Consider the following 22,602-nt stretch of genomic DNA (forward strand, 5'->3'; position numbering starts at 1 on the left):
TTGCTGGTTTTTAAAAATTTCCCAATCCTCTGGTCTCCCACCAATCTTGGCAACATTGTATGCCTTCATTTTCAATTTGATACCATCCTTTACTTCCTTAGTTAGCCAAGGATGGTGCTCCCTTCTCTTAAAATCTTTCTTTCTCACTGGAATATATTTTTGTTGAGAGTTATGAAATATCTCCTTAAATGTCCGCCACTGCATTTCAACTTTTTTACCCTTTAATTTGTTTTTCCAGTCCACTTTAGCCAGTTCTGCCCTCATGCCATTATAATTGCCTTTGTTTAAGATCCGGACACTGGTTTGGGATACAACTTTCTCACCCTCCAACTGAATTTGAAATTCAACCATGCTCTGATCACTCTTTCCTAGAGGATCCTTTACTATGAGATCATTTATTAATTCTGTCTCATTACATAGTACCAGATCCAAGATAGCCTGCTCCCTGGTTGGTTCCATTACATACTGTTCTAGGAAAACATCCTGGATGCACTCTATGAACTCTTTCTCCAGGCTATTATGGCCAATTTGATTTGTCCAATCAATATGGAGATTAAAATCACCCATGATTATTGCCGTACCTTTTTTACAGGCCTCCATTATTTGTTGATTTATACTCTGTCCAACAGCATTGCTACTGTTCGGGGACCTGTAGACTATGCCCACCAGAGACTTTTTCCCCCATATTATTTATTATCTCCACCCAAACCGATTCTACATCTTGATCTTCTGAGCCAATATCATTTACCGGGTCCTGCTCTTATCTGCCAAAATTGCTCGCCATTCCAGAATAATTCTGGAATGCAAAGATAAACCCCGGCTTCTGTTCTCCACAGCTAACCGTCTTCTTAAACCCCTCTCCCCTGTCTCCTCCACCCTCACCTCTGACAACAAGTGTGAGGAGCTCATGGACTTCTTTGTCTCCAAGATTGAGACCATCCGTTCAGCTGCCTCTGCCACTTCCCTTCCTTCCCCTAGCCCACCAGGCCAAATTCCTCTAACGTTCCCCCCTGCCCTAGCCCTGAACTCACATCTTTCTCTAGTTTCTCTCCGATCTCCCCTCATGACCTCTCCGTGCTCATCTTGTCCATGAGACCCACCTCCTGCTCTCTCGACCCTATTCCCACCAAATTTTGCTGACCACCCAAATTCCTTTTCTGGCTCCCATGTTAGCTGACACTGTTAACGGTTCTCTCTCCTCAGGTACTGTCCCCCTCCCTCAAATCTGCCGTCATCACCCCTCCCCTCAAAAAAACCCATGACCCCTCTGTCCTTGCAAACTACCGCCCATCTTCAACCTCCCTTTCCTCTCCAAAGTCCTTGAAAGCGTTGTCGCCTCCCAAATCCGTGCCCATCTTTCCCACAACTCCATGTTTGAATCCCTTGTCACAGTACCGAAATGGCTCTCATCAAAGTCACAAATGACATCCTTTGTGACTGTGACAGAGGTAAAATATCCCTCCTCATCCTTCTTGACTTGTCTGCCGCCTTTAACATGGTTGACCACTCCATCCTTCTCCAAAGCCCCTCTACCGTTATCCAGCTGGGTGGAACTGCACTCGCCTGGTTCAATTCTTATCTATCTAATCGTAGCCAGAGAATCACCTGCAATGGTTTCTCTTCCCGCTCCTGCATCGTTACCTCTGGTGTCCCCCAAGTATCTATCCTTGGCCCCCTCCTATTTCTCATCTACATGTTGCCCCTTGGCGACATCATCCGAAAACACAGCGTCAGTTTCCACATGTACACTGATGACACCCAGCTCTACCTCACTACCACTTCTCTCGACCCCTCCACCGTCTCTAAATTGTCAGACTGCTTGTCAGACATCCAGTTCTGGATGAGCAGACATTTTCTCCAATTAAATATTGGGAAGACCGAAGCCATAGTCCCTGCCACAAACTCCGTTCCCTAGCCACTGACTCCATCCATCTCCCTAATATCTGTCTGAGGCTGAACCACACTGTTCTCAACCTTGGTGTCATATTTGACGCTGAAATTAGCTTCCGACTACATATCTGCAGCATAACTAAGACCGCCTATTTCCACCTCCGTAACGTTGCCCGTCTCCACCCTGCCTCAGCTCATCCGCTGCTGAAACCCTCATCCATGCCTTTGTTACCTCTAGACTTGACTATTCCAACTCTTGGCTGGTCTCCCACATTCTACCCTACGTAAACTTGAGGTGATCCAAAATGCTGCTGCCCATGTCCTAACTCGCACCAAATCCCATTCACCCATCACCCCTGTGCTCGCTGATGTACACTGGCTCTCAGTTAAGCAACGCCTCGATTTAGGTGAGTATTTCCAGCATTTTCTGGACTTTTTCCCAATTTTTTAAAGGCAATTCTATCAACAGGTATAAATACTTATGCTTCTTATTCTAGAATTGGGATTTAGAGAAAAATTCTGAACTTCTTTTATTTTCTGTCTGGTTTATGAAGCATTATTGCAGACACATTGCGAATTAACATACTTCACCGCAGATGCTCTGGGACAGAGCTTCAAACTATTGAGAGAGGTCATTCACTTTAGTTTCAGAATTACTGTATACAACACTCCTATGATGCTTAAGACTTTGTATCATGGGCAGGACTCTTCATTTCTAGCCTCTTCTCCTCACTGGTATCGTTATTTTGGCTCCTGTACAATTTGCTAGACTGTCTTGGTAACCAACTGGTAAACTCTTGGCCTCCTCCCTGTGTAATTTATTTTGTAGAAATCGCCAAAGTAGATCGATTATCACTTCATATACAGTTAAAAATGTTGTAATAAATACTAGTGGGAGAGACACATTACCAGGATTGCACCACTTGGCACCTATTAGGTATGAAGCTTTATCCCACCCTGCTTGACTATAATGCATTTTTCTCACAAACTAAAGATTGCATTTTCAAGTGCAGTTTAAGGCATCACAATAAAGTTGAGATTACCCCTGGATGAGAATGTGTCACGGACTATACACGAAGCGGACATGTTAACAACAGCAACAAGGGAGGGCCTCAAACTAATTTGGAGGAATTCTATATACAAACATGTATTTGCTGAGCTTTTACAAAAAGAGGTGATAAACAGAAACAATAAACTTCTACCAGAAAGTTACAAGGGAAATGAAGATAGACAGATTTGAGTTGAAGAACTTGACCTGATACTCTTGTCTTTCAATCACAATCCTCAATTCCCAGTGCAACATACATAGGCATATGTTAATGGTTAATGCCATTTTTTTCCCTCATTATTTTCTTCTTAAAGCCTGATTACTATTATGCTTCCTGTCTCCCTCCAGAAGGGTGGGACACATTGAGTAATAAAATTCTTTTTTCTCTCATTATCAGTCAGTTATCAGATGTGAGTCAAGCAAAACAAGCCAGACAATGTCAACGTATTCCCTTCTACCTTCTCTTCTGTAAGAGGTTCCATCTGGGGGATTTAGCAGGGAATTCATTAGACTCACCTCACCAAAGCAAAAAAGATACAAGGAGTCCTGTGGCTTTCAAATCTCAAACTTCTGGGGCGGGGGGGGATGCGGTGGAATCATGAGTTCAACAGACTGAAATATGGGGGCACCCAGGAGCATTTAACACGTTTATCTTCTTCGCTCCTTGAAGGCTTTTAACAGTGTTAGATTTAACTGAAAACCTTGTTAACACTGACATTTCTTGCTTTTAGGTTCATATCTTTGAGAGTAATATCATTTTAATAGTCTTATAGTTGCTGAAAGAATTCCACAGATGCTCATCTACCACTTAACTGCACCTCCTTACAATAGGCTTTCAACTTCAGGCATGATAAACTTCAGAAAGAAGTTTCACATAAATAATAAATGTCTCAGCGCAATAGCTTCAAAACTTGGCAACCCAATAAAACATTAAAAAGTTGGCAATAGTTGTGTTAGAAATATTTCAGAAGGGATTTATTCCCCAAAGTAGCATTCTTAGTTACTGCTCGTATCATTTTTCAAATTTGATCCAAATCACTGTCCAAGGATTTTGAAACAATAATGACTAATATAAAGCTAATTAATCACTGTCTATTTTTCATGTAAGTGTAACTCCCAACAGAGATCCTTTCTTTATTCACGACCATTGTTTGTCATCAACACTAGAGGGCAGCAGCGGAGGAGGAAAAATTCAAAATGGACCCATGGTACAGTGAAGTACTTGTACAAATTGCAGATACTTTTCCACCTACGTCAACTCTTGAATAACCTATCCAGCTTCAAACTCTAACTGGTAAGGCACTCCACCAAAGACATGTAGACTCTCAACTCAAACATGGCATGGAGAAAGTTTGATTGGCACCAACTCCAAGGAATTATTACGTTTGATTGGAACCAACTTCATAAAACTATCTGATAATTATGTAATTAAAGCAAAAATGCCAATCTATCCTCATTTCTACTATATCTCCTCCATTTGCCTTTCTCCAGTCACGATCGCTCATCTCAAAAATCTTTCCATCAGAGAGGAATTCCTCTTTTGGGTTACTTATACTTCAGATTTGTCTATATGATATAGTTTTCCATTGTAGAATCTGGGGGAGGGGGAACTTCCAGTTTAAGGTAACAGGTCTCAGTGTGATTAAGTTATAGGACAGTCAGTTGGAAGGTTGTGGGTTTAAGTCCCATTCCAGAGACTTGAGCACAAAAATCTAGGCTAACACTCCAGTGCGATACTGAGGGAGTGCTGCAATGTTGGAAGTGCCGCCTTTCGGATGAGACGTTAAACCGAGGCCCCATCTGCCCTCTCAGGTGGATGTAAAAGATCCTATGGCACTATTTTGAAGAAGAGCGGGAGTTAGCCCCAGTGTCCTGGCCAATATTTATCCCTCAATCAACATCACTGTACCAGATTATCTGGTTATTATCACATTGCTGTTTGTGGGAGCTAACTGTGTGCAATTTGGCTGCCATGTTTCCTACATTACAGCAGTAACTACACTTCAAAAAGTACTTCATTGGTTGTAAAGTGCTTTGGGATGTCCAGTGGTGAAAGGCGCTATATAAGTGCAATTTTTTCCTTTTTTTCTTCACTAAGACTCAAAAGTTCACGAGCCATCTGGAGTAGTGCTCTGCTCCTGTGTAAGTACGCATGGAGCAGAAAGCAAGGCCCTAGTACTCAAACTAGAGCTTGCAGTAGGTGAACATACGTGCCAATCCAGTTCAATTCTTCAGCTAATAAGGAGTATGCACAGTGATGGTCTCCGATGGTGTGACAGATCTCTCTTAGAATTAGACACCTTTAACAAATTAATCAGTCATCAATGGATTAGTAGGGATAAATGAGGTGACTAAGTAAATATTTTTACAATATATCTTCGTCTCTTCTTGTTCCAAATCCTGTATGCTATGCCCCACTTCCATTCCATCTAACCTCCTTTAAGATTAAGTATGCGTCACTCATATACTCCATGATACTAAATGACAAAGTGAGATGGCTGCAAAATTAACACCGTCTCTTAGTTACAATATTTAATCTTTAGAAATATTTGTTATAGGTTGTCTGGAAAAAGACTCTTCCACGTGACTTATGGATGAGCCGGCTGCTCACCAGCTGCTGTTGAAAATCACGTCATTGGAGAAGTATTTCATGATGTCACAGAAGAGCCAGCGCTGTGCCAAATCTTGCCTCTTCCCAGCAGCTCTGGAGCAGGATAATAGGGGTGGGTCTGAGAAGTACTTGGGGGGCAATTTATGACTTTGTGCTCCTGGTGAAGAATCTCGCCCACCAGAAGTGCATATTGGAAATTAAATGGTGAGAAAATAATGGGCAATCCTGATGGTAATGCTCTCAGCTGGAAACTTACTCGTTAAGTGTACAAGTATCTCCTTTGATAACATTTCAGATTATGTGACAATTCAGTAGAATATACTTCGCCTCTAGAGAAAGTTTGAGCTCTGAAAACATTCCTATCTCTTCCGTCTGATAAGAGAAACTGTTGCACCACAAGCTAGCTCATGTGGTAAGAGAGACAAGTGAATTTTCATTCCTAGATTTTCTCTGCCTGGCAATTTACAAGGAGCAAAGAGAAGATCTGATGTCAGGAATGGCAAAGCAGTCATCAGCTCATTTCGGAAGAACTGTGTGTATTATCCACGGTGCTGGAGCACGCAGGTGTACTTTTACTTCATCAATCTAGAACCAGAGAAGTCACTGATGTGAATGTGTGCAGTATGGAAGGCTCAACAAGCTAGATTCATTATGTGGCATTAGTTGCTGGAAATAGTGCGAGATATTCTTGGCAGACCTCACCGAGATGGAGCAGTAAATTGCCCTGCAGTGTTTTATCCAGCAGCAAAGCTTAAAAACTGGCAAGACGTGCACATACCAGTCAAAGATGTGATTCAAGATCCTCTGGATGGGAGAACAAGGCTTTACTGCTAGAACTACAGGCCCACTCATTCATTTCATTATTTTTTTCCTACAAAATGTCACAATAATTCTATTTGATTTTGTATTCCATATACTTAAAAGACAACCTTGCAGAAATAATGTTAGAACCCCAGTAATAAGGCTATAATATACAGAATTTTTATTTAATTGTACTTGAATGTGAATTCACTGGGAAATTAAAAAAACACACAAATTGGATGGTTGCGCAATGAACTTCCAGAAAAAAATCTATTCACTAACAATGATTTAGATATAATCATGTTACTGAAGTACATCTGATACACTTACAAAATTGAGGATGCTATAAAAGTAACTGCAGTCTGACTCAAACCACTAATACACCAGTTAAGCTGCAGGATTTACAATGGAACAGTGCGGTCTCCATCACACCCTGATGTAAGCCGCTGTCGTTGCTGATTTGGCAGTGCAGAGGTGTTTGGGGTCACTTAAGATGCTAATTGGATAGGTGGTCCCACCACCAGTGATGCACATCAACCTTTTTAAACTTCAAGATTTTTTTTAAAAAACTCAGATGGTTTCCTGTACCATCTTTCAGTTTCTAATAGTTGAAAATAGCTGAAAATTGCATCAGCTGTTTTCAATCACTAAAAATCTCCATGGCAGTCAAAGTCTGCCAGCAAGATTTTCTTAAAGACTTGCATTTCTATAGCGCTTTTCATGACCATCGGGCGTCCCAAAGCATTTTACAGCCATGAAGTACTTTTACGTGTAGTCACTGTTGTAATGTAGGCAACGCGGCAAGCTTCCACAAACAGCAAAAATGTGATAATGACCAGATAGGCTGTTTTAGTGATGTTGGTTGAGGGATAAATATTGGCCATGGCACCAGGGCTAACTCCCCTGCTCTTCTTCAAAATAGTGCCATAGGATCTGTTACGTCCACCTGACGGGCCTCGGTTTAACGTCTCATCCAAAAGATGGCACCACTGACAATGCAGCACTCCCTCAGTACTGCACTGGAGTGTTAGCCTAGATTTTTGTGCTCGAGTCTCTAGAGTGGGATTTGAACCCACAACCTTCTGACTCAGAGGCGCTACCAACTGAGCCACTGGCTGGCAATATGTTTTGAGTGGAGCTCTGCTTCAATCCCTCTGTCCATCAACAGTGATGTAGGTGGACAACTCAACTGTGTCTCCCCACTTGTATCACTGAAGAAAAAGCATCGCTGGGGCAATAATTCTTATTGTCCATTTTTGTAATTGCCTCATTTGAACGGGTCTTGTTACACCATCTTGGACTGTTAATGGTAGCAACTGCACTTATCCCAAAGTAAACCTGCAGAAAACCTCAATGCTTGCAGATAAAGTAGAAATTATCAGTCCATCCCTTTGAGGGTCCGGTGATATAAATATTTGGAAATGTTTCCTGCAAGCTGCCAGGCAACAGATCACTCCTGTGCAGCTGCTCACACTGGCTATTAGATTCACATCATACTTCAAAAAACACATAAGGGAAAAGAAGCAACCACGTGTAGTAATGCTTAAACTAACATTTAAACTTTGATATTGGAATTAACCTTCTGTAGAGCACTCTGCTTATAATTTTTCTTAATTAAAACAGCCTGTACAATTACCTCAGCAGCACAGCACAGCTATCAAAACATGCCATTTTGTCAGAATGCATTCCCATCTCCTTAGTTACCCATCATCTGTGCAAGGATAATTTCAGGATACCATAACTATTCATTTATTAACTGCTTTCAATTAGATATCGAGGATATATTTTAACTGAATCCACCTTTGGACACATAGGATCGAATTAAAGTTGCTTTTCATTTTGTGAGAGTCTCCTTTCTGTGTGAAAAGTAGTTTTTTTAGAAAAATGCAAGATAACATTTTGTTATGTTCATTCATTCAACGTAACCTTAAAATGTGCACATTTAAAAACAAAACCACATCAGATACAAATAAAACTGTCTCAGAGAACTGAGATAACACCACTTTTTCACAAAGCCACTTTTAACCACTGTGAACTGAATCACATCATCAGATTCGTGTAATCACCATGAGGGCCGTTTCCCAAATACCAATGCACCCACCCAATCACCGTGTACAGATAGAAGAGCCATTACCTGTGAGTTGCAACAAGGGTTTTAAAATTCCAACAACTAGCAGTTAACAATTTCATAAATAAAACAGCACATTTGGCCCTGATTGGTAAAACATTAAAAAGGTGTGTGAATCCAATGTGCAACTTAATTGCTCAAGTCCATTCATTATTTGAATCTGGTTTCCCGGCAGGACCCAAGTGGTATTGTCTACATCAATTCTTGTTTTGACAATCATTTCACATTTCTAGACTTTTCATGATGCAGCTTTGTTTTTACATGTGCAACCTTTAAATTTAGGCTGAGCATTTCATAACTCATTACAGTTACAGTTAAAGCTGTATTGGCAAACTGGCGTTCACAGTTCATTGCAAACGTTTCAATTTGCACATTGCAGTCATTTTAGTGTCACTGCCCAATCAATTCAGGACAGTATCCAGAACCTTATCCTTTTTCCCTTGTATGCATATATAATTTGTATAGATACAGTACTTACATTAAAATACAACATTTGATTATATCTGAAATTTGTACAGACTTAAGTTGCACACAAGTCAAATTGATGCAACATCTGGAGTGTCAGCTGTGGCTCAGTGGGCAACACCCTCGCCTTTGAGTCAGAAGGTTGTGGATTCAAGTCCCACTCCAGAGACTTGAGCACAAAAATCTAGGCTGACACTCCAGTGCAGTACTGAGAAGTGCTGCACGGTCGGAGGTGCCGTCTTTCAGATGAGACATTAAACCGAGACCCCATCTGTCTTCTCAGGTTGACGTAAAAGATCCCATGACACTATTTCGAAGAGGAGCGAGGAAGTTATCCCTGGTGTCCTGGCCAATATTTATCTCTCAACCAACCTCACTAAAAGAGAATATCACATTGCTGGTTGTGGGCGCTTGCTGTGCACAAATTGGCTGCCGCGGTTCCTACATTACAATAGTGACTACACTTCAAAACAAAAGCCCATCATTGGCTGTAAAGGGCTTTGCGATATCCAGTGGTAAGGCCCTATAGAAATGCAAATCTTTTGTTCTTTCTTTCTATGAAACTGACTAAAGGACAATCATAGAATGGAATAGAAAGAGTCTCAGGAGCAAGCTGTTTCCCTTCTTGGCTCCAGCTGATATGAGCCCAAGGAAACCAGAGCGGTGGCAGGGTGGGAAAAAACAATGTTAACTAACTGCACAAAGCGGAAATAAACGGAGGGCACTTAAACAGACAGACTGTTTCATTTGGGAATTTGGAAAGAGTGGGGATTCGGAGAAGAGGGGAAAGGAGTTGCTGCTTTTTGCCTACACTACTTGTAGTGCTTTGTGTTACAGGTAGATATTTAATTTCATTACCCGAAACTTAATCTAGATCAATTAAGTAAGTCAAGAAACTAACCTGTAAACTAAGTTACTTAAATACAAATTTAATTACATTTATTAAATAGAACAAGGTCATATAGGGATGGCAGTGCAGGTGGTGTGCCTCAATTGCAGCATGTGGGAGTTTGTGGAGAGCATTGTGATCCCGGACAAACACGTTTGCAGTAAGTGCCTGCATCTTGAGGAACTTCAGCTCAGAGTTACGATAGCAAAATACTGCAGATGTTGGAAATCCGAAATAACAACAGAAAATGCTGGAAAAACTCAGCAGGTCAGGCAACAGCCGTGGAGAGAAATTTGAGTTGACGTTTCGGGTTGACCCGAAACGTCAACTCAAATTTCTCTCCACGGATGTTGCCTGACCTGCTGAGTTTTTCCAGCATTTTCTGTTGTTATTTCAGCTCAGAGTTGTTGAGCTGGAGTCTGAGGTGCAGATATTGCAGGACATCAGGGATGGGGAGAGTTACCTGGACAATTTCATCCAGGAGGCATGTGGTAGGGGACAGTATAATCAGACGGATAGATACTGTTCTCTGCAGCCGCAACCGGGAGTTCCAAAGGTTGTGTTGCAGGGTTAAAGACATCTCCTCACGGCTGGAGAAGAACATGGGAGTGGGAAGGGGAGGATCCAGTTGTCGTGGTCCACGTAGGAACCAACGACATAGGTAGAACTAGGAATGAGGTTTTGCTGAGAGAGTCTGAGGAGTTGGGGTCCAAATTAAAAAGCAGAACCTCAAAGGTAACAATTGTTACCTGAGTCACGGAAGGAGGAGCGGCTGGTGAGCAGGCCCGGGCGTTGGGCTGAAGATTGTCGGACAGGAGGAATGGTGGAAATGGAATGGCGGCGCGCACCGACGCAGCGGCTTTGCTTCTCCCAGTCATGGGAGCTTGCAAGATCACATTTCGTTGTTCATGTACTTGTGCAATGACAATAAAGTTGAATTATATTATTATTAATTGACATAGGGATAAGCAGGTAATGTGGTTAAATGCGTGGCTGAAAGACTGGTGTGGTAGGCAGGGGTTTTGCTTCATGGGGCACTGGCACCAGTACTGGGGAAAGAGGAGCTGTTCCGTTGGGATGGGCTCCACTTAAACCGGGCTGGAACCAGTGTCCTGGCGAATCAAATAACTAGGGCAGTAGACAGGGCTTTAAACTAATGAAGAGGGGGTGGGAGGATTCAGGAAAGAGTAAATTTAAAAGCAGCAAGAGAAATAGCTAGAGCAGAGTTTTGGGTAAAATTAAGCAGAGTGGGTCAGAAAAGGACAGAGAGTAACAAAGGTAATAAGGCATCAGTGACAAAGGTGACATCAGGGAAAAATAGAAATAAGTCAAAGCTAAAGACACTGGCCCCGATTTTCGGCTTGTGTGGGGAATGGTCAGATTTCCCCGAATGTGGGGTTTCTGACACACATAAAAAAGTGTCAGCCAGCTCCACGCAATTTTCCCTCAAGTGGCCAATTAATTCCCAGCATGTGGGAAGCCTTGCTAATTGTCCAATTCGAGTCAGAAATCCCCACAGTATGATGTCATCATTCGTGGTGCTTTCAAAGTGTCCAGCAAGCTTCTCCACCTCTGCAGGCTTCTCAACCACTCTTGCACAATGGCAGAGGAGCCTGCACCAGCTGCTGTCAGCGGCAGAGGCCGAGCTGCCTTCAAATTCGACGAGGCTTCACTGCAGGCATTATTGGATGGGGTTAGGGCCCACAGGGAGGTCCTCTTCCCTAGGTCAGGGAGGAAGAGGCCTCCCACTGAGACCAATGCTGCATGGATGCAGGTGTCAGCAGATGCCAACTCGCTGTGAGTCACCAGAAGAACCTTGGCATTACATCTCTATCTCCTTCCTTTACTCCCCCACAGTACCATCCAGAACCCCCGTCCTCACTGTGGAGGAGGAAGAGGATGTGCAGCCAGACTCCTCAGAGGAAGCTCCAACCTCTGAGGGCACAGCATCAGCAGAAGTAAGCGCACCCAGCACCAGCGCAGACACTCACACCTCGGGGGGACCTTCGGGACATAGAGTAGTGTTGTCACCTGGTGTTTCACAGCTAACAAGTGAGCCTCAGCAGATTCTGGAGACAGGGGCAGCAGCGGAGAGTCCTCGTCGGCGGGCACAGGACTCTGCCAGCTCAGCTCAGCTGTGCTGCATGACGACCCTCTGTCTCTGGGTCCATCCGCAAGAGAAGAGGTGATGGATCTCCATGCACAGATGCAGGAGTCTCTGGCAGGTTTTGTCTCCAGGGTCGCTGCGAGTGCTGAGCAAATGGAGGAGTCCATAGCAACCATGAGCAGAGCCTTTGTGGAGTCATTGGCACATGAACGCATCACCATGGAAAGGTTGGCAACCTCCATGCAGGAGATAACTCGCCAGGGTACGGAAAACATGGTGAGTGCTCATAAGAGAATGACATCTCTTGAGGAGCGTTGGCCATCTGTTGAACAGAGAAACCAGATCTTCATGGAAGTCCTTCTGAGTAGGACTGCCAGTGCAGAAACGGGTCCCACTGGCCCCCTAAAGCGCAGCAAGGTGCTCTCAAGCCACTTCCAAGCGCTGGCCCCTTCTGGCCTGTGCAGCTTCAGGTGAGTGAGCAGCAGCCTGGTGCTCCTGGTGCTCATCCTGCTGTTCCTGGTCCTGCTGCTGCCGCCTCTGCTGTTGGAGATCCTCTAATGCCAGGAAGGGAACATCCCAAAGGCCTCCCATGCTTCTGGCAGATGCCTCCGTTGAGGGGGCGCTGAGTTAGGGTGGTGAGAGGGGCTTCCCAGGAGCTCACACTGGAGAAGTGTGTGAGGCTCCAACTTTCTGCAGCTGCTCCTAAGGCTTCAAAAAGTTCCCCCAAGCCTTGATCAACAAGGTCCTGCAGCCTGCAAATGCTGCCTATTTAAATTTCTTCAGCCCTCAGCGACCTGCTGCTGCAAGCAAGCAAGCCAGCTGTTTTCACGCCAGCTCTCAGCAGCGGGGTTCCCCGCAGGCGGGTTTCAGGTGGGGAAAGCCCCAAAGTCGCAACGGCACGGGAAAATCCACTTCAACAAGCAGATAATTGCTTGTTAGTGCTCCGACGACCAGTCCCGCCAGCGGCGACCGGGACTGAAGCGGGGAGCGCAGAAATGGCAGTCCGAAAGTCAGACGGGGCGGGGAATCAGGCGGGGGGGGGGGGTCCCGACCCGCATTTTCGCCGATTTTCGGCCCCCGGCCGCATGAAAAGCCGTTCGACGGCGGCCAGAAAATTGGGGCCACTATATCGGAATGCGCGAAGCATTTGCAACAAAATAGATGAATTAATAGCGCAGATAGAAATTAATAGGCTTGATCTAATATCCATTACAGAGACGTGGTTGCAAAGTGACCAAGGTTGGGAACTAAATATTCCAGGATACTTAACTTTTAGAAGAGATAGGCAAAATGGAAAAGAGACGGGGTAGCCCTGATAATAAAGGATGGGATAAAGACAACAGAGAGAAAGGATCTTAGATCGGAAAATCAAGAAGTAGATCAGTTTGGGTGGAGCTAAGAAACAGCAAGAGGCAGAAAACATTGGTGGGAGTTGTTTATAGGCCCCCAAACAGTACTTGTAATGTAGGGCAGAGTATAAATCAGGGAATTAGAGCCGCATGTAACAAGGGTAATACAGTAATCATGGGGGACTTTAATCTACATATAGACTGGGCAAACCAAATTTGCAGTAATAGTGTGGAGGACGAATTCATGGAATGTATGCAAGATAGTTTTCTGGATCAGTATGTTGAGGAACCAACTAGGGAACATGCTATTTTAGATCTAGTATTGTGTAATGAGAAAGGGTTAATTGATAATCTTGTAGCAAAGGGGTCATTAGGGAAGAGTAACCATAATATGATAGAATTTTATATATTAAGTTTGAAAGTGATTTAGTTAAATCCAAAACTAGGGTCTTCAATCTAAACAAAGCAAACTATGTAGGTATGAGGGGCGAGTTGGCTAAGATCAATTGGGAAACTACATTAAAAGGTATGATGGTAGACAAGCAATGGCTAGCATTTAAAGAATTAATACATAATTTACAACAAATATGCATTCCTTTAAGGCACAAAAACCCCACAGGAAAAGTGGTCCAACCGTGGCTTACAAGAGAAGTTGAAGATAGTATTAGGTCAAAAGAAGATTGGGGGGATTGTCCTATGAGGACAGATTGAGTAGACGAGGCCTATATTCTCTAGAGTTTAGAAGAATGAGAGGTGATCTCATTGAAACATACAAAATTCTTACAGGATGAATCATGCGATGTGGGTAGCACAGGGTTAATGGGAATGTTGTTGTAAAACGCTGGAGCTATGTTGGAAGCCATGTATTAGACTGCCACCATAATTACAAGACATGATGGGAAGCTTGGCCATCCTGACAGAAGCGTAATGTCAGCAGTTAATAAGTAACAGTTGGTATAAACATGTTTCATGAAACCTCGTTACAGAGACATTGGGCAAAGATGAAACCTTGTCAATGGGCAAAGGTGACAGAATACATCTGCTAAAAGCTTACATGATCAGTAATTAACAATTGAGCAACTGTCAGCATCCTTGTCAACTGTCGACTTTCGCTCGATTATGTATAAATACATTGCCACGACTACTGTAAAGTTGAGAGACTTTGGGATGCCGAAAGCTCTCCCCTGCATGCTTGTATTAAAGAATTCTCGTATCGTGGACTATAAGTGACTTCGAGTGGTGCTTTTTCCCACAACACATGGAATGTATGCAAGATAGTTTTGCAAGATAGTAGATGCAGGGAGGATGTTTCCCCTGGCTGTGGAGTCCAGAACCAGGGATCACAGTCTCGGAATAAGGGGTCGGCCATTTAGGACTGAGATGAGGAGAAATTTCTTCACTCAGAGGGTGGTGAATCTTTGGAATTCTCTACCCCAGAGGGCTGTGGAGCCTCAGTCGTTGAGTATATTCAAGACAGAGATCAATAGATTTTTGAATATTAAGGGAATCAAGGGATATGGGGATAGTGCAGGAAAGTGGAGTTGAGGTAGAAGATCAGCCATGATCTTATTGAATGGCGGAGCAGAATCGAGGGGTCGAATGGCCGACTCCTGCTCCGATTTCTTAAGTTCTTATGTTAGAACATAATTATTCCGATCTACTTCAAAGGACTCTTTTTGAGAATAAGCTCAATCAAGTCATACTTGCACAAAGGTAATAAAATTACATGAACATGATAGGGTTAGAACTAGTCATCGTCACACTTACTGAATTCTCATCTTCTTCTTCAAGTTCTCTTTGTTGTTCCTGGTGTCTTTTTGCTTTGATTTCCATTGCTTCTATGATTAAATCTCTCAGAATTGACACAGATTTGGCATTTTTAATGAATGTGTGCTGTAGCAAGAAAAAGAAATGTAGTAAACTGATTAACAAGCAGAGTTAACTCTCAACACTTACAATCAAATGTGTATATCGACATATAACTTGTTATGCCATAATGTATCACAGTATTTATTAACGACCTAGATGATGGCATCGAAAGCCACATATTCAAATTTGTCGATGACACAAAGATAGCCGGCATTGTAGGCAGTGCAGATGAAAGCATAAAATTACACACGGATATTGATAGATTAAGTGAATGGGCAAAACTGTGGCAAATGGATTTCAATGTAGACAAATGTGAGGTCATCCACTTTGGACCTAAAAAGGATAGAACAGGGTAATTTCTAAATGGTAAAAAGCTAAAAACAGTGGAGAATTGGGGGTCCAGGTACATAGATCATTAAAATGTCATGAACAGGTACAGAAAATAATCAAAAAGGCTAATGGAATGCTAGCCTTTATATCTAGAGGTCTAGAATACAAGGGGGTAGAAGTTATGCTAGAGATATACAAAGCCCTGGTTTAACCACACATGGAGTACTGAGAGTAGTTCTGGGCACCACACCTTAGGAAGGATATATTGGCCATGGAGGGAGTGTAGCATAGGTTTACCAGAATGCTACCCGGACTCCAAGGGTTAAATTATGAGGAGAGATTACACAAATTTGGGTTGTATTTCCGAGAATTTAGAAGGTTAAGGGGTGAGCTTGTTTTTCAGACTGGAGGGATCTATACAGTGGTGTTCATAAGAACATAAGAAATAGGAGCAGGAATAGGCCACTTGGCCCCTCGAGCCTGCTCCGCCATTCAATAAGATCATGGCTGATCTCAGGCTCAAAACCACTTCCCAGCCCGCTCCCCATAACCCTTCACTCCCTTATCTTGCAAAAATTTGTCTATCTCCACTTTAAATGTATTTAATGACCCAGCCTCCACAGCTCTCTGGGGTAGAGAATTCCACAAATTTACGACCCTCTGAAAGAAGAAGTTCCTCCTCACCTCAGTTCTAAAAGGTTGACCCTTTATTCTGAGACTGTGCCCCCGAGTTCTAGATTTCCCCGCGATGGGAAATATCCTCCCTGCATCTACCCTGTTGAGCTCCCTCAGTATCTTATATGTTTCGATAAGATCACCTCTCATTCTTCTAAATTCCAATGAGTATAGGCCCAGCCTGCTCAACCTTTCCTCATAAGTCAACCCCCTCATCTCTGGAATTAACCTAGTGAATCGTCTCTGAACTGCCTCCAATGCAAGTATATCCTTCCTTAAATAAGGAAGTACTGTATGCAGTACTCAAGGTGTGGTCTCACCCATACCTTGTACAGTTGTAGCAGGACTTCCCTGCTTTTATACTCCAACCCCCTTGAAATAAAGGCCAACATTCCATTTGCCTTTTTGATTACTTGCTGTACCTGCATGCTAACTTTTTGTGTCTCATGCACAAGGACCCCCAGGTCCCTCTGAACTGTAGCATTTTGTAATCTCTCTCAATTTAAATAATAGTTTGCTTTTTTATTTTTCCTGCCAAAGTAGATAACCTCACACTTTCCCACATTATACTCCATCTGCCAAATGTTTGCCCACTCACCTAGCCTGTCTATATCCCTTTGCAGATTCTTTGAGTCCTCCGCACAACTTGCTTTCCCACCCATCTTTGTATCATCCGCAAACTTGGCTACATTACGCTCAATCCTTTCAACCAAGTCATTAATGTAGAGTGTAAATAGTTGGGGCCCCAGCACTGATCCTTGTGGCACCCCACGAGTTACCGTTTCCCAACCAGAAAATGACCCATTTATCCCGACTCTCTGCTTTCTGTTAGTTAGCCAATTCTCCATCCATGCTAATATATTACCCCCAACTCCGTGAGCTCTTATCTTATGTAGTAACCTTTTATGTGGCACCTTATCGAATGCCTTCTGGAAATCCAAATACACCACATCCACTGGCTCACCCTTGTCCACCCTGCTTGGTACATCCTCAAAGAACACCAGCAAATTTGTTAAACATGATTTCCCTTTCCTAAAACCATGCTGACTCTGTTTGACTGCAGTATGTTTTTCTAAATGCCCTGCTACTGCTTCCTTAATGAAGGACTTCAGCATTTTCCCAACGACAGATATTAGGCTAACTGGTCTGTAGTTTCCGGCTTTCTGTCTCCCTCCTTTCTTAAATAGGGGTGTTACATGAGCGGTTTTCCAATCTGCTGGGACCTCTCCAGAGTCCAGGGAATTTTGGTATATTGCAACCAATGCATCCACTATCTCTGCAGCCAGGGGTTGTCGGACCACCGCTTTTCTTGATATATATTAATGACTTGGACTTGGGTGTACAGGGCAAAATTTCAAAATTTGTAGATGACACAAAACTTGGAAGTATAGTGAACAGTGAGGAGGATAGTGATAGACTTCAAGAAGACAAGACAGGCTGGTGAAATGGGCGGACATGTGGTAGATAAAATTTAACGCAGAAAAGTGTGAAGTGATACATTTTGGTAGGAAGAACAAGGAGAGGCAATATAAACTAAAGGGTACAATCCTAAAGTGGGTGCTTGAACAAAGAGACCTGGGGGTATATGTGCACAAATCGTTGTAGGTGGCAGGGCAGCTTGAGAAAGCAGTTAAAAAAGTATATGGAATCCTGGGCTTCATAAATAGAGGCACGGGGGGGGGGTGGATTTTAACTCAGGTGCGGGATGGTGTCGCGTTAGCCGAATTTCGTGTTTCCCACATGAATCTAAATGGATGTGGGACTTTGATGCAATTTTAACTTAATTGGCCAATTGATTTCCAACGTGTGGGAAGCCTTTGCAAATGGGTTTTTCATGACTGAAAGTCCCCTCCGATGACATCATCATTGTCGCTGCACTTAAGGTCCACAGCAAGTCTTGCTTATTCTGCAGACTGCCAAGCTTCTTGACTGTGCAGTGTGAGGGAGCTGCAGCAAATATGACAAGCGGGAGGGCCAGATCAGCTCCTCGCTTTGACGAGGTGGCACTGCAGGCATTAGTGGATGGGGCTAGGGCCAACAGGGAGGTGCTCTTCCCTTCATCACGGAGGAAGAGGCCTCCCACTCAGACCAAGGCAGTGTGGATGCAGGCGGCTGAGGAGGTCAGCTCCTTGGGAGTCACCCGCAGAACCTGGATACAGTGCAGGAAAAGATTTCATGACCTTCAGCGCACTGGAAAAGTGAGTATGAATTTCCCATCACCCTCAATCTGATCCCCATTGCCTTTCCTCACCAGCACCCAGCTTTAGCAATCTCTTCCTCCACATCCCACTTGACACTGACATCCATGCACCCTTACCCATTCCCTCTCTCTCTATGCTCACATTCACATAACTATTCGACCATGCAGCCCTCACGCTCCCCACCACTCTGATGCTTTGAACATAACTGACAACATACGGGGAGGGCCCTTGGTTTTGCAACCTCACTCCATCTTTGTCTCCTTCTAAGTATCTATGCTATGCAATCTCTACACTCACTCCTTCATTTTCACTCAACCTCCACTTGTCGCCCTCATTGCAGGAAAAGAGAGCTCACAACAAAAGAGAGCAAGCCAGGACAGGAGGAGGGACAGCCTCAATAGCCCACCTGACCCCCTGGGAGGAGGCTGTCCTGGAAATTATGGGAATAGAGGATGATTCGCGCATGGGGGACGGACAGACGGGTGTAACACAGCAAGCTGGTGACAGGAAAGTTTCCCATCTCCCTCTTTGACATTGCATGAGTCGCTGATAATGATTGTGAAGCTGTAACAGATGGACTTATGAGCATCTGCAAAAAGCTATGTGCATGTAGCCTTTGCAGCACATCTCTTGACTCCTTCCTTTACTTCCCCACAGGACCATCACAAGCATCCGTCCCCCCTAGCCAGGAAGAAGAGGCTGAGCAGCCAGACTCCTCAGAGGAAACTGCAACCTCTGAGGGCGCAGCGTTACAGAATTCAGCGCACCCAGCCCCAGCGTAGACACTCACACCTCGGTGGGACTTTCGGGACACAGAGTAGTGTTGTCACCTGGTGTATCACAGCTCACAAGTGAGCATCAGCAGATTGCAGAGACAGCAGTGGAGAGTCCTAGTCGGAGGGCGCAGGACTCTGCCAGCTCGGCTCAGCAGCATGTCAACCCTCTGCCTCTGGGTCCATCCATAAGATCAGAGGTAATGGAACTCCAGGCACAGATGCAGGAATCTCTGGCAGGTTTTGTCTCTTGGGTCGCTGCGAATGTGGAGCGAATGGAGGAGTCCATAGCGAACATGAGCAAAGCCTTTGTGGAGTCATTGGCGCATGAACGCATCACCACAGAAAGGATGGCTACTTCCGTGGTAAGGCTGGCTATGGTAGAGGAGAGGATGGCTACGGTAGAGGAGAGGATGCCTATGGCCATGGAGGAGCTTAGTCGCCAGGGTATGGAAAACATGGTCATTGTTCAGAATAGAATGACATCTCTTGAGGAGCGATGGGCATCTATTGAACAGAGAAACCAGACCTTCATGGAAGTCCTTCTGAGTAGGACTGCTATTGCAGATATGGGTCCCCATGGCCCCACTGATATGCAGCAACGTGCTCTCCAGCCACTTGCAGGTGCTGAGGGGGACCTGACCCATGAGAGGGAAGTTGGTGGCAGACCTCAAGGAAGTGGGGGCTCCTCTCCAAGCGCTCACACTTCCATGCCACTGCAGAGCCCTCGGTCAGAGCCCCACCGGAGTCCACACCCAAGTGAGATAGACGTCTCAACCCCTGCACGGCCACAGGAGCAGCAGACTGTTGACGAGCCCTCACAGGCCCGCCAAAGGTGTCGAGACAGAAGCAGCAGGAAAGTGAGCAAGGGGCCTCCACATCTGCTGAAGCCACAGGGGAGGCACCACGTAGGAGCATGCGTAAGAGGAAAATTCTGCACAAATAGTCACAGGGGTAGTCACTTGGGTGCAATTTTGTGTTTATTGTAAAAATGCCATCACGTCGTTATTGAACATAAAAATTCTGATGGCAAAATGTTGCAGTTGTGGCGTCTGTCATTTCGCTATTGGGACTTCCACATTGAGGCCTTAGGAATACTTGCAACTGTCAGTATGGTGGTCAGAGTGCTAGGAATCCTCTGGTTCTTGCCATTGTCAAAGCTCTGGTAAGAAGCAGCGAGGCAAAAGTGTTTGATTGACTAGGCTAAGCAAATCTGGCCAGGATGAGTGCATTCCTTGCAACCCGGGCAGCAATGTTCTCAGGTAATGCTGCCGCTGGTTGATGGGCCTCTGCAGGATGTTCGTTTTCGCACTCCTCCTCCTCCTCATCATCTGAGGAGGATATGTGAGAATCCACTTGGTCCTCAGGAATCTGCAAGCCACGACGCTGTGCCATGTTGTGAAGTGCACAGCAAACCACGACGATTCTGGAGACCCTGGCTGCTGAGTACTGTAGGGCTCCGCCGGATCTATCCAGGCATCTGAAGCGCATCTTCAGCAAACCGATGGTTTGCTTGATAATGGATCTGGTGGAAATATGGCTGGAGTTGTAGCGTTCCTCAGCTTCGTTGGCTGGCCTCCTCAACGGCGTCATTAGCCACATTCTCAGGGGATAGCCTTTGTCTCTAGAAATAGTAGATGCATTGCTGATCATCTTCCAACATTCGATGGAATCTGGAACAGTACCCATGGATTGGAGGGTAGCTAATGTTACCCCACTATTCAAAAAAGGTGGTAGAGAGAAAACGGGGAATTACAGACCGGTAAGCCTGACATCGGTGGTGGGGAAAATGCTGGAGTCCATTATAAAAGATGTAATAGCAGAGCACTTGGAAAACAGTGACGGGATCGGACAAAGTCAACATGGATTTACAAAGGGTAAATCGTGCTTGACTAATCTACTGGAATTTTTTGAGGATGTAACTGGTAAAATAGATAAGGAAGAACCAGTGGATGTGGTGCATTTGGACTTTCAGAAGGCTTTTGATAAGGTCCCGCATAAGAGATTAGCGTGTAAAGTTAAGGCACATGGGATTGGGGGCAAGGTATTGACTTGGATAGAGAACTGGTTGGCAGACAGAAAGCAAAGAGTTGGAATAAACGGGTCTTTTTCCGAGTGGCAGGCAGTGACTAGTGGGGTACCGAAGGGATCGGTCCTTGGACCCTAGCTATTCACAATATATATTAATAATCTAGACAAGGGAACTAGATGTAATATCTCCAAATTTGCAGACAACACAAAGCTGGGTGGGCGTGTGTGCTGTGAGGAGGATGCCGAGAAACTCCAGGATGATTTGGACAGGTTGGATGATTGGGCAAAAGCATGGCAGATGCAATATAACGTAGATAAATATGAGGTTATCCACTTTGGTGGCAAAAAACAGGAAGGCAGATTATCTGAATGGCAATAGATTGGGAGAAGGAGAAGTGCAACGAGACCTGGGCGTCCTTGTGCACCAGTCGCTGAAGGTAAGCATGCAGGTGCAGCAGGCGGTTAAGAAGGCAAATGGTATGTTGGTCTTCGTAGTGAGAGGGTTTGAGTACAGGAACAAGGATGTCTTGCTGCAGTTGTACAGGGCCTTGGTGAGACCACATCTTGAGTATTGTGTGCAGTTTTGGTCACCTTATCTGAGGAAGGATGTTCTTGCCATGGAAGGAGTTCAGCGAAGATTCACCAGGCTGATACCTGGGATGGCAGGAATGACGTATGAGGAGAGATTGGGTCGATTGGGCTTGTACTTGCTGGAGTTTGGATGAGAGGGGATCTCATTGAAACTTATAAAATTCTGACAGGACTGGACAGACTAGATGCAGGAATGATGTTCCCGATGGTCGGGGAGTCCAGAACCAGGGGTCACAGTCTAAGGATAAGGGGTAGGCCATTTAGGACAGAAATGAGGAGGAATTTCTTCACCCAGAGAGTGGTGAACCTGTGTAATTCTCTACCACAGAAGGCAGAAGCCAATTCAGTAAATATATTCAAGAAGGAGTTGGATATATTTCTTAAGGCTAAAGGGATCCAGGGGTATGGGGAGAAAGCAGGGACCGGGTACTGAAATTGGATGATCAGCCATGATCGCATTGAATGGCGGAGCAGGCTCGAAGGGCCAAATGGCCTACTCCTGCTCCTATCTTCTATGTTTCTATGTCTCCAAGTAGCCATCCGTTAAGTTGGTCTGGCGGGCTGAATAGCGGAGGCACACTAGACTGGCGCAGTATGAAGGAGTCATGGCAACTGCCAGGGTACATGGCGCAAACATGCAACATTTCCTTCTTGTGGTCACACACCAGCTGAATGTTGAGGGAGTGCACACGTGGCCCTTAGGGCACCCCATCGCAATCCAGGTATTTTTGTCAACTGCAGTTGACAAAAATACCTGGATTGCGATGGGGTGCCCTAAGAGCCACATGTGTGCAGTCAACGACGCCCTGCACCATTGGAAAGTCTGCCAGATTAGCTAATCCAA

The 22,602-nt window shown here is 44.6% G+C and overlaps 1 protein-coding gene across 1 annotated transcript in view; it reads right to left on the minus strand.

Moving 5' to 3' along the window:
• The window catches only part of LOC147114544 (serine/threonine-protein kinase 3-like), a 226,758-nt gene that overhangs the window by 200,508 nt on the left and 3,648 nt on the right, over window positions 1-22,602 (minus strand). The window contains exon 2 of the mRNA XM_085992282.1: window positions 15,056-15,181. Coding sequence (XP_085848408.1) covers window positions 15,056-15,181 — 126 coding nt within the window. The remainder of the gene's footprint in view (window positions 1-15,055; window positions 15,182-22,602) is intronic.

Source organism: Somniosus microcephalus, chromosome 7 (assembly GCF_052327205.1).
Source record: "Somniosus microcephalus isolate GS21.2 chromosome 7, FLI_Smic_1.0, whole genome shotgun sequence".
Lineage (NCBI taxonomy): Eukaryota > Metazoa > Chordata > Chondrichthyes > Squaliformes > Somniosidae > Somniosus > Somniosus microcephalus.